The following is a 12,882-nucleotide window of genomic DNA, read 5'->3' on the forward strand; positions in this document are numbered from 1 at the left end:
AGTAACCCAATCCGGATGACGTTTCAATTTGTTTGCAATCCATTTTCGATTGATAAACGTCGCTCCAGCATCGCGAGCCTCTCGAAAGGCAATGCATTTTATTCTGTCAATGATCCTTTGTTCTTCCGAATCGAATTTTCCAGCCATTCTTAAAGCAAATTTAACATTTAATAGCTCATTCAATTCAGTTTTTTATGGGCTTTAAAATGAGGTGTCGCGGAAGTTGTAAACTGCTGTCGATCTTGCTGTGACCCCCTAGGAAAAGGTTATGCCCCGCCCTGTATACCGCTTCATAGGGCTTTCAGCCCTCTCTAAGCGGTTTACAGAGTCAGCATATTGCCCCCAACAACAATCCGGAAGGATGGAAGGCCGAGTCAACCCTGAGCCGGTGAGATTTGAACAGCCGAACTGCAGAACTGCAGTCAGCTGAAGTAGCCTGCAGTGCTGCATTTAACCACTGTGCCACCTCGGCTCTTCTTTTGCTTCTTCCGCCACTGTGAGAATTGCTTACTGTGGGGAAAAACCATAGAAAGAAACCAGACTCCAGATGCCAGGTTGCTGAGGGGAAAATGGGAGCTCTTCAAAAGGAAACAGATGAGCAAGGATGATGACTGGAAGGAAGGAGTCCCCTACTGGGGGTTGAGCTTCCCAGCCTGTCCACAGAGCTATGGGTTCGAGGGATTGTCTGTGTGCTGAGTTGGGTTGCTCTAAGTAAAGCCCTGCCTTTGTGTTCAGGACACAGGGAAGCTGCGAATTGGGACTTACACAGGAGCCCATCAGCACTGCACTGTCTACTCTGGAGGTAAGGTCGCCTGGGTAGCCCTCTGGGCCCTCTGCCTTCCCGATAGCCATTCCCCTTACACACCTGGGGAAGAAGGACCTTGTGCTTCTCATTGCAGGTGGGTGGGAGAATAAAGAAGGCCTCCCTTGCACAGCAGAGTAAAATGCTACTCTCTGATAACGTCGCCACGATGTAGAAAAGATGTGGAGACTCTAGAAAGAGTGCAGAGAAGAGCAACAAAGATGATGAGGGGACTAGAGGCTGAAACATATGAAGAATGGTTGCAGGAATGGGGTATGTCTATTTTAATGAAAAGAAGGACTAGGGGAGACATGATAGCAGCCTCCCAATGTCTCCTGCCACAAAGAAGAGGGAGTCTAAAGTATCTTACCAACTTTTTATTAGTGCCCACCAGGCCTGGTTTCAGTACATCTGAGAAGATGCTGGAAGTCCTTCAGGTTTGACCACTGGTCCTCTACTGTTGATGGCCGGGGCCGAGAGCTCCTTCAAACAATTCTGGATTGCCATGGGGTACCATTCACTCTGGGCCCCAAGCCTCCCTCAGCCACCCAACATTCAACGTATTTCTTTGAGAAGGCCATCAGGAGAAGAGTTAGGTGGAGAAATCACTAGCATCCAAAAAACAAATGGAAATGATAGCCGTGTTCTGATATCTCAGGGGCTGACCCAAAGAAGAGGGAGTCAAGCTATTCTCCAAAGCACCTGAGGGCAGGACAAGAAGCAATGGGTGGAAACTAATCAGGGAGAGAAGCAACTTAGAACTGAGGAGAAATTTCCTGACAGAACAATTAATCAGTGAAAGAACTTGCCTCCAGGAGTTGTGAATGCTCCAACACTGGATGTTTTAAAGAAGATGTTGGATAATCATTTATCTGAAACGATATAGGGTTTCCTGCCTAAACAGAGGGTTGGACTAGAAGATCTTCAAGATCCCTTCCAACTCTGCTATTTTATTCTATTCTAAGTATGCCAGGTTTAAAAAGTTGCCAAATGCATTTCCAGTTCTGCCTTCGTAACAAAGCAGAGAGGTGGGCAGAAACAGATGGTGGATGGCACAGCCAGTTTCTGGCAGCAGGAGACTCTGGATCCTCCTCCTCTCAGACTCTGAAACTCCGGAGAGCTGTTACTCTCTGGGATTGGACAACAGGTAGTAAAAGGGGCCATTCTTCTTTTCTCCATCCCCGTGACAAGGTGGGGTGAAAATGGCAGTTGGTCTTACCTGAACTGCATGTTTAGAAGAAGGCGAGGGAGGAGTAACACATGGGTATTAACCCAGCCCCTTTGCCCTGGAGACTGAGGTAAATCTTGACGCCACACCTCCGATCCTCCTGCTGACTTCCCAGATTAACCGATGGTTCGTAGCAGAGCACCTGGAAGGAAGGGACAGAGACAGCACACATCCTTCCTGCCTGGCCCTGCCTGACCACTGAACTAACTCAGGCCCCTGGCGCTGTGCACTGGAAAAAAGGGAGGAAGTGACTCCTCCCACACCTTCTTCTAAACATGCAGTTCAGGTAAGACCAACTGCCAGTTTCCGAAGTGAAGCGTGGGAGGAGTAACACATGGGACATACCAAAGCTAGATGTCCTTGGGAGGGATCAATGGGCCTGAACCCCTTGAGAGTCTAGGACTCTCTGCAGAATCCTCCTTCCAAAGGCTGCTTCTGCAGAGGCGAAAGCGTCTAGCCGGTAATGCCTGATGAAAGGCAAGGGAGAAGACCAGGCGGCAGCCCGGCAGATCTCCTCAAAGGGAGCCTGGGTGGCCCAGGCTGCTGAGGTGGCCGCACTTCTGGTGGAATGCGCTGTGATGCCCTCTGGGACCTGAGGTCCCCGTGCCTAGTAGGCCTGTGAGATGGCCGCTCTGATCCACCTGCTGATGGTGGCCGGGGAAATCTTGGTTCCCTGGGTGGATGGCTGAAAGGATATGAAGTGGGTTTCTGAACGCCTAAAGGGCGCCGTGCGCTTTAGATAGATGCGCAAGGCTCTTCTGACATCCAACCTGTGCCAAGATCTTTCCCTATCCCTGGAGGGCTGTGGACAGAAGTCCGGCAGAACTATCTCTAATGCCCTGTGAAAGGGAGAATTGACCTTGGGCATGAACGCGGGGTCCAGTCTGAGGATGACCCGGTTCTCCAGAAAGGTGCAGAGGTCCACTCTTCTGGAAAGAGCGTTGATCTCAGATACTCTCGTGGCTGAAGTGATGGCAACCAGGAAGAGGACCTTAAAGGTCAGGAATTGTAGGGAAACTTCCCTCAGGGGTTCGAATGGTGCCTCCGTCAATGCCTGGAGGACCGTGGGTAGATCCCAAGTAGGGAATCGATGGACCACTGGGGGTTTCAGATTCGTCGCTCCCTTAAGGAAGCGCCGTAGGACCGGATGTTGGGACAAAGGTGGTGCATCCACACACCCCCCCCCAGACCGTGGAGAGAGCAGAGACCTGTCTCCTAAGGGTGCTGGGGGCCAGACCTTTTTCCAGACCTTCCTGTAGGAAGTCCAGAACCTGGGGCACAGAAGCCGAAGCTGGGACGATGTCCCTAGCTTGACACCAGTCCACGAAAGCAACCCAGGAGGCATTGTAGATACGAGTGGTGGACTGCCTCCTGGACGCCTCGATGGTCTTAATGACCTTTGCAGAAAAATGTGCCCCTCTCAGCTGTTCCCACTCAATCGCCAGACAGTCAGATGGAGCCACTCCAGATCCGGATGCTCCAGAGACCCCTGGTGCAGGGACACCTCCCCTGGGGGAATCCTCCAGTGGGGAGCTGAGGACAGCTCCACCAGGTCTGCTAGCCAGGGATGGCATGGTCAGAAGGGAGCCACTAGAATCATCTCTGCTCCCTCTGACACTAACTTCCTCAGAACCCCGGGAATGAGGGGAAGGGGAGGAAAGGCGTAGAGAAGACCTGGTGGCCATCTGCATCGATGGGCGTCTGTGTCCATGGCTTCCCTGGACGGGAATCTCGATACAAATCTCGACAGCTGGACATTCGCTGGGGTTGCGAAGAGGTCCACCGTCGGGAGCCCGAACCTCTCGCAGATCTGCAGGAAGATGCTGGGATGGAGCTGCCATTCTCCGTTGTCGATTGTCTCCCTGCTGAGCCAATCTGTTTGCTGGTTCTCTGTCCTGGAGATGTGTTCCGCTCTGATGGACTGGAGATGCCTTTCTGCCCAGTTCCCCAATCGGAGGGGCTCGTCGTGAAGGGCCTTGGAGTGGGTGTCCCCTTGCCTGTTCACATGGACTTTGGCTGCCACGTCTGTCAGGACCAGGACGTGGTGACTGGTGACCGTGGTCTTGAAGTGATGTAGGGCCAGATGGATGGCCCTGAGCTCCAACCAGTTTATGTTGTTGCGCAAGTCTGTTGGAGTCCAGCGGCCCTGGGCTATCTGGGTCTCCAGGTGTGCTCCCCAGCCAAACAGGCTCACATCTGTAGTGAGTACCTTCCTTGCTGGCTCCTTGAACGCTGGGGTCAGCCACCAATGGAGTGAGAGCAGCACTTGGGGTGACACTTGAACTTTGAAGTTGGCGTCACTCGTCCTGGCTCTCTGGTATGGAAGCAGGAAGCAGGAACCACTGGAGCTCCCTGGCGTGTAGGCAAGCCCAAGGCACGATCCCTATACAAGAAATGAATTTCCCAAGGAGCCTGGAAAGAAGAACTACAAGGACAGAGCGTAATTTGCAAATTTTCTGGATGAGCTGCACAATACTGTCCTTTCGGTCCTGGGACAGAAAAACCTCTCCAGACACCGAATCTATAATGGATCCTAGGTGCTGGAGTCTGGTAGATGGGACTAGTTGGCTCTTCACTAGGTTGATAAGAGAATCCCAGGGACCTGAGAGTGTCGATGGTGAGCCCCAGGTCCTGCCTGGCAGTGTCTGTGGACCTGGCTAGGACAAGGATGTCATCCAGGTAACAGAAAAGTTGGACTGGAAAGGATCGCAAGTGATCCGCGGCCGCGGCCAGCACCTTGGTAAAGGTCTTGGGGGGCTGAAGCCAGCCCAAAGGGAAGGGCTCTATATTGGAAATGATTGCCCTCATGGGAGAATCTGAGGAACCTACGATGTTCTGGGGCTATTCTGATGTGAAGGTAGGCCTCCGTGAGGTCGATGGAGGCCAAGAAATCACCCTGTCGGATGCCTTCTAAGATGGATTTCAGAGATGCCATCTTGAACCTACGGTAGACCACCCTGGAATTGAGCAGTTTAAGATCCAGGATGGCTCTCCACCCCTCTGAACTCTTGGGGACCAGAAACAGGTTCGAGTAGAATCCGGAGTCCTTCTCCCGCTCTGGGACCCTCTCAATGGCCTTAATATCTAACAGGTATTTGATGGCCTTGGCCTTAAGGGCCCGTTTGGTCGGATCTGTGGAGGAAGCGAAGGTACGGAATCTATTTGGGGGTTGCGAGCAGAACTCCAGCTGTAACCCGAGCTTAACAGTTTGAAAGACCCACTCGTCCGAGATGATGCGCTCCCAGGCATCTGCAAAGAGGGAGAGGCGACCGCCGATGGGGTGATCCACGAACAGATCACCTGAACGTGCAGAATGGGTGGCCACTCCCTCCTCGAAATGGCCGCTTGCTCTGCTGCTAGCCCCTGAACCTGTCTCTAGGAAACTGCCTATCCCCCTGTGGATGGAATCTGGGGGTCTGGTACCTCTGGTTCTGGATGTCCGGTTCAGGCGGGCGGTAAGATGTTCTCCTGGGTATGGAGCCTGCTGGTGATCTGACCGTCTGGTCGTAGCCGGGAAAACCTTCCGCTTATTCTTGTCCTCCACTATTATAGGATCCAGCGAAGCACTGAAAAGTTTGTCCTCAGCGTAGTCTGCTCCTGCCAGGTGCCACTTAGCCCGGGACTCCACCTGCCAGTGGCGCAACCACAGCAGGCGCCTGGACGCTACAGAGGATGACAAGGCTCGCGAAGCATACTTAACTGCATCCAAGGTGGCATCTGCTCAGAACTGCGTGGCTGCCAGCACCTTAGAGATGTCCTGCAGCAGTCGTACCTCCGTGGCCGGGTTCCTGTCTCTCAGCTGTTCCAGCCACAACACTGTAGACCTATTGAAAAATAATGCAGAAGCGGCTGCCCTAATGGCCCAGGTTATTGCTTGGAAGGACTTACGTAAAACGATGTCTGCCTTCTTATCCTCTGCTTTAAGGCAGTTGGCGATGTCTCCAGTGACCATGGCTGAAGCTGAAGCTGGGTGGCAACCGGGGTGTCCACCTCGGGAACCTGAAGAGCTTGGGCAAAGGTACATTTAAGATTATAGAACCTCCGCTCATTGCCCCCACTCTCCCCCCCGTGTTGGGAAAAGATCCTGGCTTAAACCACTGGGATTTAAAACCTCCAGGAACATCTCTGGAGTGGGGATCTCCTCCTTCTCCACTGCTGGTCTATGGAAGGGACCCTTCTTGTTACCCCCACTAGTGCTAGGCATGGTAGTTGCAGGCCTGGGATCTGGAGGGGTATCCAGGTCTGTTGTGGCCCTGGCCTTGCAAAGTAAGGAGCTAAATAAGGAGAGGGGAAAGAGGCCAGCAATATTGGGGGTCTCTGGTGCCTGGGCATCCTCATCCTCAGAAAACCCCACCTCCTTTAGCTCACCCTCCTCTAATTCTGAGGCCTCACTGGCAGTGGAGGGGGAGGGGGACCTGGGCCCTCTGGTAGCAGAGGCCCTGGAGGGCTCCTGGTGACCTCCCGGGAAGACCCACCTCTGGATCTCTGGGGCTGATGATTCATCCCAGAAGCAATCCCCTGGGCTATGGCCCTCCTGGAAGCTTGCAGGAAGCTCAGGCAGGGAAAGCTGTAGCTCTGGGGGCTGTAGATAATCCCTGGGTTCAGGGGATTGTGGTGCCAACTGATGCCTGGCTGGACTGGCTGCCCTGCGCCCAAAGGGGTCGCTCCTCGCCTCCGATGGGTGTGCAGGTGAGAAAGGGGGCGATAGGGAGCTGTGCCCTCTGCCTGAGCCCCTAGGGGAATCTGGGTCTCTTCCAGGGCCGGAAGCCTGCGGGGGAAGCGAGATCTGAAAGAGGAAGGGCTGGTGGTGGCCCTGAACCTTCTAGCGGAGGCCCTGGTGATCCAAACCTCTTTTTCAGAAGTTCCCTTCCTATGGGGCCTGGGGGTGCCTCTCTTGGAGGGGGACCTCCCTCTGGTGACTGGGGGATCCCTCCTGGAGGTCCCCTCGCCTGGATCCGAATCCTCCTGCGCTCTGGGCCTGGCATCCCCATTCCTCACCGCCTTCGCCATTGTACTCACGGATACACCGCTCACCGCCTCCCTTCTTCTGGCCGGCCTCGCTTGGATAGCGTGTTGGCTGCTAAGCTTCGCGCTGTAACGTTCCCTGCCGCCAATCTGTGGCCCGACTGCTGGCGCACTGCTGGATTAAGCCCTCCCCAGAGAGCTAGTGGAGTTGGGGCCTTGGAAGCCTCTTCTGGCTTCAGCGGTGCTCTTCTGAGTGCTCTCGGCATTCATAGAGGGAACGCTGGTCACGCGCTCCACCACGTGCTCTTAAGATGGCGGAGGACCAAGATGGCAGTCACCAATCTGCGGCCCGATTCCCTGCAGTTTGGGAGCGTTGGGGGAAGAATCTGTTAGATCCCTGGTCCTCAGATGGCCTCCTGGGTGCGTGGATCCTCCAAACGCCCCGCACGGCCCCTTTTGCCCACTTACGCGAGTGTCCGGTCACTGGAGATCGCGCTAGCTGGCGGCTTGGCTTGGCTAGTGACGCTGAGCACAGCAAGGAGGAGTGAGACGATCTTCAGTAACCTTGTTAAAATTCCAGTAAAAAACTCTTGTAGATTGTAGAATCCTATAGGATCTAGAAAAAGGCTGAAAAAACTCCTGTAAAAAACCTGTGGAAAAAACCTTAGTCTGCAAAGTGAGGGAGAGTCAGGAAAACACTCCTTCTGGGCTGGAGACTGAGGTTAATCTGGGGGGTCAGCAGGAGGATTGAAGGTGTGGCCTCAAGATTTACCTCAGTCTCCAGGACAAAAGGGATGGGTTAATACGCCTCACTTCGGAAACACACAATTCTCCAGTCTGCATAGGTCTGGAGGACTGGCAGCCAAGTAACTGTTCTCCACCCCTTGGCTATGATCCTCCGTGAGAACCGGCAAGCAGAAGACCCCGGTCCATTCCTTCTGCTGTTGGGTGAGCCATGGCTTTGGGGCAGACCCCTTGGCGATAGGAGAGGCCCCTTGGAATGAATGGCTGCTCCATGCGGGTCTGCACTGGCAGAAATGGAAAGGCATATCAGTGCTGGAGTGAATCTCCCCCATTAGGCAAATAGTAGTGGCCCACATCAGTGCATTGCTTGAAGGTGAAAATTGAAAATTAATCTACGTAATATGGAATTATGTATGGAATTGTGGCTAATAGGTTAAAAAAAACCATTGTTTACATGCGTGAGAATGAAACATGCTCCCCTGATTCTAGGCTCCTCTGACATGATATGTGACCTCTTGGGCGTGAAGGGCAAGGAGATCCTTTACATTGGGGATCATATCTTTGGGGATATTCTCAAATCCAAGAAGAGGCAAGGATGGCGCACATTCCTGGTGGTCCCAGAAATGGCGAAGGAGCTGCAAGTGTGGACGGAGAAGAGTGGTGAGGTTCCCTCCACCTGTGGGGAGAGAGGTGGCCCCAGGGGTCTCCTACAATCTTGGAGAGGTCCTTTTCCTGGGACGTGTGGCTCAGTCACCTTCCAACCCTTCGGTTGTAGTCTGATCTCTCCCTGGCTAGAACCTGAACCCGTTTCAGAGGCCTTTCAGTTGACCGCCTCAAAGAGCCAGGCTGCCCTCAGACCTCAGGAGCTGCCCTGGCTGTTTCCCCATCCCTTTTGGGCCATCAGCTGAAGCCATCTTCTCTTTACAGAACTCTTCGACGAGTTGCGGCGTCTAGATGCCCACTTGGCTGAACTGTACCAGTGAGTACGATCCTTGTTGACCCGTTAGCCTTTGGCCTGGATGGCAAGGGGGTATTCTTCACAGCCACATCCATGTGGCCAGACCTGACTTGGCTGTCTTCCACAACCTTGGCCCAAACCCCTTCAGGAGCGAGGATGGACGCTGCTGGTGTTTTAATACAGACTCGTTTAAGGGAAGGGGTTGGTGGGTTGCCCTGGCTGTGTTTTTGGTCCACTCAAAATCGCCCTGCTGCCAGGAAAAGCAGTCAACTCTGCTTAATATGTGGGTGGATTTAGAGAATAGAACAGAATAACAGAGTTGGAAGGAATCTTGGAGGTCTTCTAGTCCAACCTCCTGCTCAGCCAGGAGACCCTAGACCAGTGATGGTGAACCTTTTCGGCACCAAGTGCCCAAACTGGAACGCTCGTGCATGTGTGTGCAGATGTGAGTGTCAGAGGGACGGAAATCCTCACATTCCTGTTTTTTGGCTGGTTTGGGCTATTTTTTTTGGCCGTTTTCTGGCTGATTCTCAGACTGTTTTGAGGCCATTTTTCAAGCCATTTTCTGGCCTGAAAACAGCCTGAAAAACAGCCCCCAAACAGCCTGGTTTTTGGCCATTTTTGGCTGTTTTCTGGAGCTCCTATGCCTGCAAAGACCTGCTGGCTAGCATGCAAAAATGCCCCCCCCCCCAAATGGTCTTAAAATGGCCTGAAAAATGCCCCCAAAATGGACTGTTTTTTGGCTGTTATTTGGCCGTTTTCTGGTGCTCCAGCACACACGAAGACCAGCTGGCCGGAAACCAGAAGAGCAGCTGGCTATGGTGCACGTGTCCACAGAGAAGGCTCTGTGTGCCACCTCTGACACATGTGGCACAGGTTCGCCATCACGGCCCTCTATCGTTCTGCACCAATTCCAGTCTCTCCTGAAAAAATCCTCCAGTGATGAGGCCCCCACAACTTCTGAAGGCAGGCTGTTCCACTGGTTAATGGTTCCTGTTGTTAGGAAGTTTCTCCTTAATCCAAGGTTGCACCTACGAGGGATGGAGAAGCGGCCCTAGTGGTCACCAGGCAGCTTGGGAGGGGGTGCCTCAAGGGTTAGGGGCTGAGGGGGCTCTTGCTTCCCCTTTGGGTGGGCCTCTGTCTGGCTTCTGGGCTCAGGCTTCCTTGTTTTTTCCAGGCACTTGGACAGTGGAAGCAGTGAATGCCCCGACATCAGCTCCATCAAGAAGCAGATCCAGGTCTCTTCCCTCTCCCTTGCTTCCCTCCCCTCTCCCCCGCATGTTCTTTGGGGTCTCAGTCCCACCTGGCAGGTCTTGGAGCCAGGTTCAGATCATTCCCCCGTTTTCATGGAGCATTGGGGGTGCCCTGCCCCCCCCCCGAGAAAGAACGAGAGAAAGTACTTAAAGAAAGGTGGAACAAAATACTGAGCAGCCTCAAGGGGGGACTGGCTGCAGGGGGAGGAGCTGGGGGGAATTGGGCATGAGGGGAGCATTCTCCCCCCCCCTGCAGTTGCACACCAGGGGAGAGAGAGGCCTGGGCAGCCCCCTCCCTGCAGATTCCCCCACATCGATGGCAACTACCAGTGGTATTTGTTGCACGGAAGGGCTGGGATTCTGGAGATAATTTCATCTCTACTTTCTTGGCATGGGAATCTAGAATGAAAGGCCGGGAAGAGCCGGACAGCTAGACTTTCAGTGGGGGTCTTGGCTCATGTTGTTCTGGTGACCCCCAAAATTATAGAAGTCATAGAATAACAGAATTGGAAGGGACTTTGGAGGTCTTCTAGTCCAACACCCCCTGCACAAGCAGCAACCCTATACCAGTGATGGTTAATTTTTTGGGTGCCAAGTGCCCCAAATGCAAAAATGCAACACAAGCCCTCCTGTGCATGCACACATGTGCCCTGCGCATGCGTCACGCCCCCCACGCCCAGTTTTGGCTTCCCGGTTGGTGCAGGAGGCCTTTCAGGCCCAAAATGGGGCATGTGGTATGTGCACATGCACACAACCCCCCAAAATGCAGTCTGAGCATCCCCCGCACATGCACTCTGTCCCCTGCGCATGCATGGCAGCGACCCGAACACCAGCTGGCTGGGAGGCATGCACGCAGGAGCTGGGCTGGGGTGAGGACTCTGCATGCCACCTGTGGCACATGTGCCGTAATTTCCCCATCGGAGCCCTCTTGTACTCAGCCAGATGGCTGCCCCATCTGGCTATAATTGTCTCCAGAAATGCAACTCCTAGAGGGCAGCTTTTCTCTTTCAGAAAGTTACCCATGAGATGGACATGTGTTACGGGAAAATGGGGAGCCTCTTCCACTGTGGCTCCCGCCAGACCCTCTTTGCCAATCAGCTGATGCGCTATGCAGACCTCTATGCCGCCTCCTTCGTGAACTTCCTCTACTATCCTTTCAGCTACGTTTTCCGGGCACCAGCAGCTCTGGTAGGTGGGCAAAACCAAGAGGTGGGGAGAGGAAATGGGGGCGCAGGGGTTGTGTGAACTGACCTGGGGAACAGCCTTTCCCCCAGCAGCTCCCTGGCGGGTTGGGAGCAGAAAGGGAATGCCTGACGGTGGTGGATCTTCACTGTTTCATTTCGATCTGTTCCCTCTCAGATGCCGCATGAGTCAACCGTGGAGCATGTAAAAATGGAGACCCCCGAGATGGACGTCTTGCACCAGCTCAGGCAGCAGGTGAGTAGACCCCGGCCCGTCTCATTTGGCCTTTCTCCCCTGCTTCTTCTGTGGCTGAATCGGCAGCTCCTGGTTTTGCCTTTCCTTCATTTCGTGAAGATGACTCTGCACCCATCGCGATTGGAAAAGGTCCCCGTGCTTCTCCTTCCCGTGCCAGGAACAGGTGGTGGGAAGGAGCAGGTCCAACCTCTTTCCCACAGAGATGCCACTGACCTACTCAGCGCTCCACATCGGGGCTCAGGGAGACCATGCATAAAGTTGGCATAAGAGATACTTTTGGGGCAAAATATAATGCAAATGGCATCGTCATGTACGGAGACCTGGTCCCAATGGCCGTCGCTAAAGGAGTCTGGGGATCGTTGAGTGTTTGTTACAATGGGGCTTTAATACCCAGGTCAGCCACAGGGAGCACTGTGTCCTCTACCTGAAATGACATTTCCTACCTATCATTTGTGGCACTCTCTCATTTGCTAGTTCTTAAGAAATGTCCAGAAAACTGTTGTAACTACATTTCTTACTTTCATTTTCACTTCTAGATGGATTGAGTTGTACTTGGAGTCAAGATAAATTGCAGTGATACCATGAAGATCATTTCACGTGCAACACATTCTTAGCCTTTGAGCTCCCAGAAAACAGTCAATGGATGAAGCTTCCACAATTTAATTCTCTCTTCTTTCAAAGATGTATATTTTCTTCTCAAAGGCTTAGGAAAGATTAGAGACACCCCCCCCCCCCTCCAATGGCAAAGGCTTTTCCCAGGCAAAAGCAGCCACATTCTCCATCTCTCCAGTTGGAACTTTCCCTTCAATGGGGAGGAATTCTTGGTTGCATCTGGTTACCAGGGACACATCAGGATCCTCTGGATGAGAAGGGAAAGGGCAGAATTCAAATCCCTAGAGGATGGCAGCACAGACCACCGGAGAAAGAATGGACCGGGTCTTCAGCTGTCCATTACGCGGGTTGAACCCGCAACTCTGCACTTCCAGAAGCTTGGCTCGATCACCCATCACCCCTGCCAAAATAAATACATTTGTGTGACCTCTCCTTGGACAAAATGATTTCATTGGGGTTAGGATGTGTAAGAAAGAAATTTTCACAAGTATATTTTATTCTGTATCTCAGAAAAAAACTTCTGAAATATTTCTTTTAATTTAAGGCAGCAACTGAGTGTGCCTAGAGGTGGAGCTCTTGCCTCCCAATCAGGAGGTTGAGAGTTCAATCCTAGGTAGAGGATCCATTTTTTCTGCCCTATTTTGACCGGCAAAGTGCTGCAGGAGGCTGTCCAGCCCAAAAACACCCTGCCCTCGTGTCCTGTTTTGGCTGCCAGAGGCCCTGAAGGCTGGTCCTTTGCTATTTCCAGGCCGGCCCCGTGGGCCAGATTTAAGCACCCCACAGGCTGCATCCGGCCTGTGGGTCTTCATTTTGGCACCCGTAGCTTAGGGCTGTCAAGCACTGTGAAGCGGCATATAAGTCTAAGTGCTATTGCTATTCTCTA

At 53.1% G+C, this 12,882-nt stretch overlaps 1 protein-coding gene across 2 annotated transcripts in view; it reads left to right on the forward strand.

The window, feature by feature from the left end:
• The window catches only part of LOC106556858 (cytosolic purine 5'-nucleotidase), a 28,834-nt gene extending 16,404 nt beyond the window's left edge, over positions 1-12,430 (forward strand). Inside the window, exons 12-18 of one of the 2 annotated variants that reach the window (XM_087706030.1) lie at positions 736-802; positions 8,229-8,396; positions 8,667-8,718; positions 9,875-9,935; positions 10,962-11,138; positions 11,310-11,387; positions 11,924-12,430. In XM_087706030.1, the coding sequence (XP_087562156.1) occupies positions 736-802; positions 8,229-8,396; positions 8,667-8,718; positions 9,875-9,935; positions 10,962-11,138; positions 11,310-11,387; positions 11,924-11,932 (612 nt within the window). In that variant the 3' untranslated portion in view covers positions 11,933-12,430. Of the gene's footprint in view, positions 1-735; positions 803-8,228; positions 8,400-8,666; positions 8,719-9,874; positions 9,936-10,961; positions 11,139-11,309; positions 11,388-11,923 lie in introns of both variants that reach the window. The other variant, XM_087706029.1, reaches the window with a different exon arrangement.
• Positions 12,431-12,882: the final 452 nt, after the last annotated feature.

This window comes from Thamnophis sirtalis, unplaced genomic scaffold (assembly GCF_051295495.1).
Source record: "Thamnophis sirtalis isolate CommonGarterSnake01/CBP01778 unplaced genomic scaffold, rThaSir2_p1.2 scaffold_2, whole genome shotgun sequence".
NCBI lineage: Eukaryota > Metazoa > Chordata > Lepidosauria > Squamata > Natricidae > Thamnophis > Thamnophis sirtalis.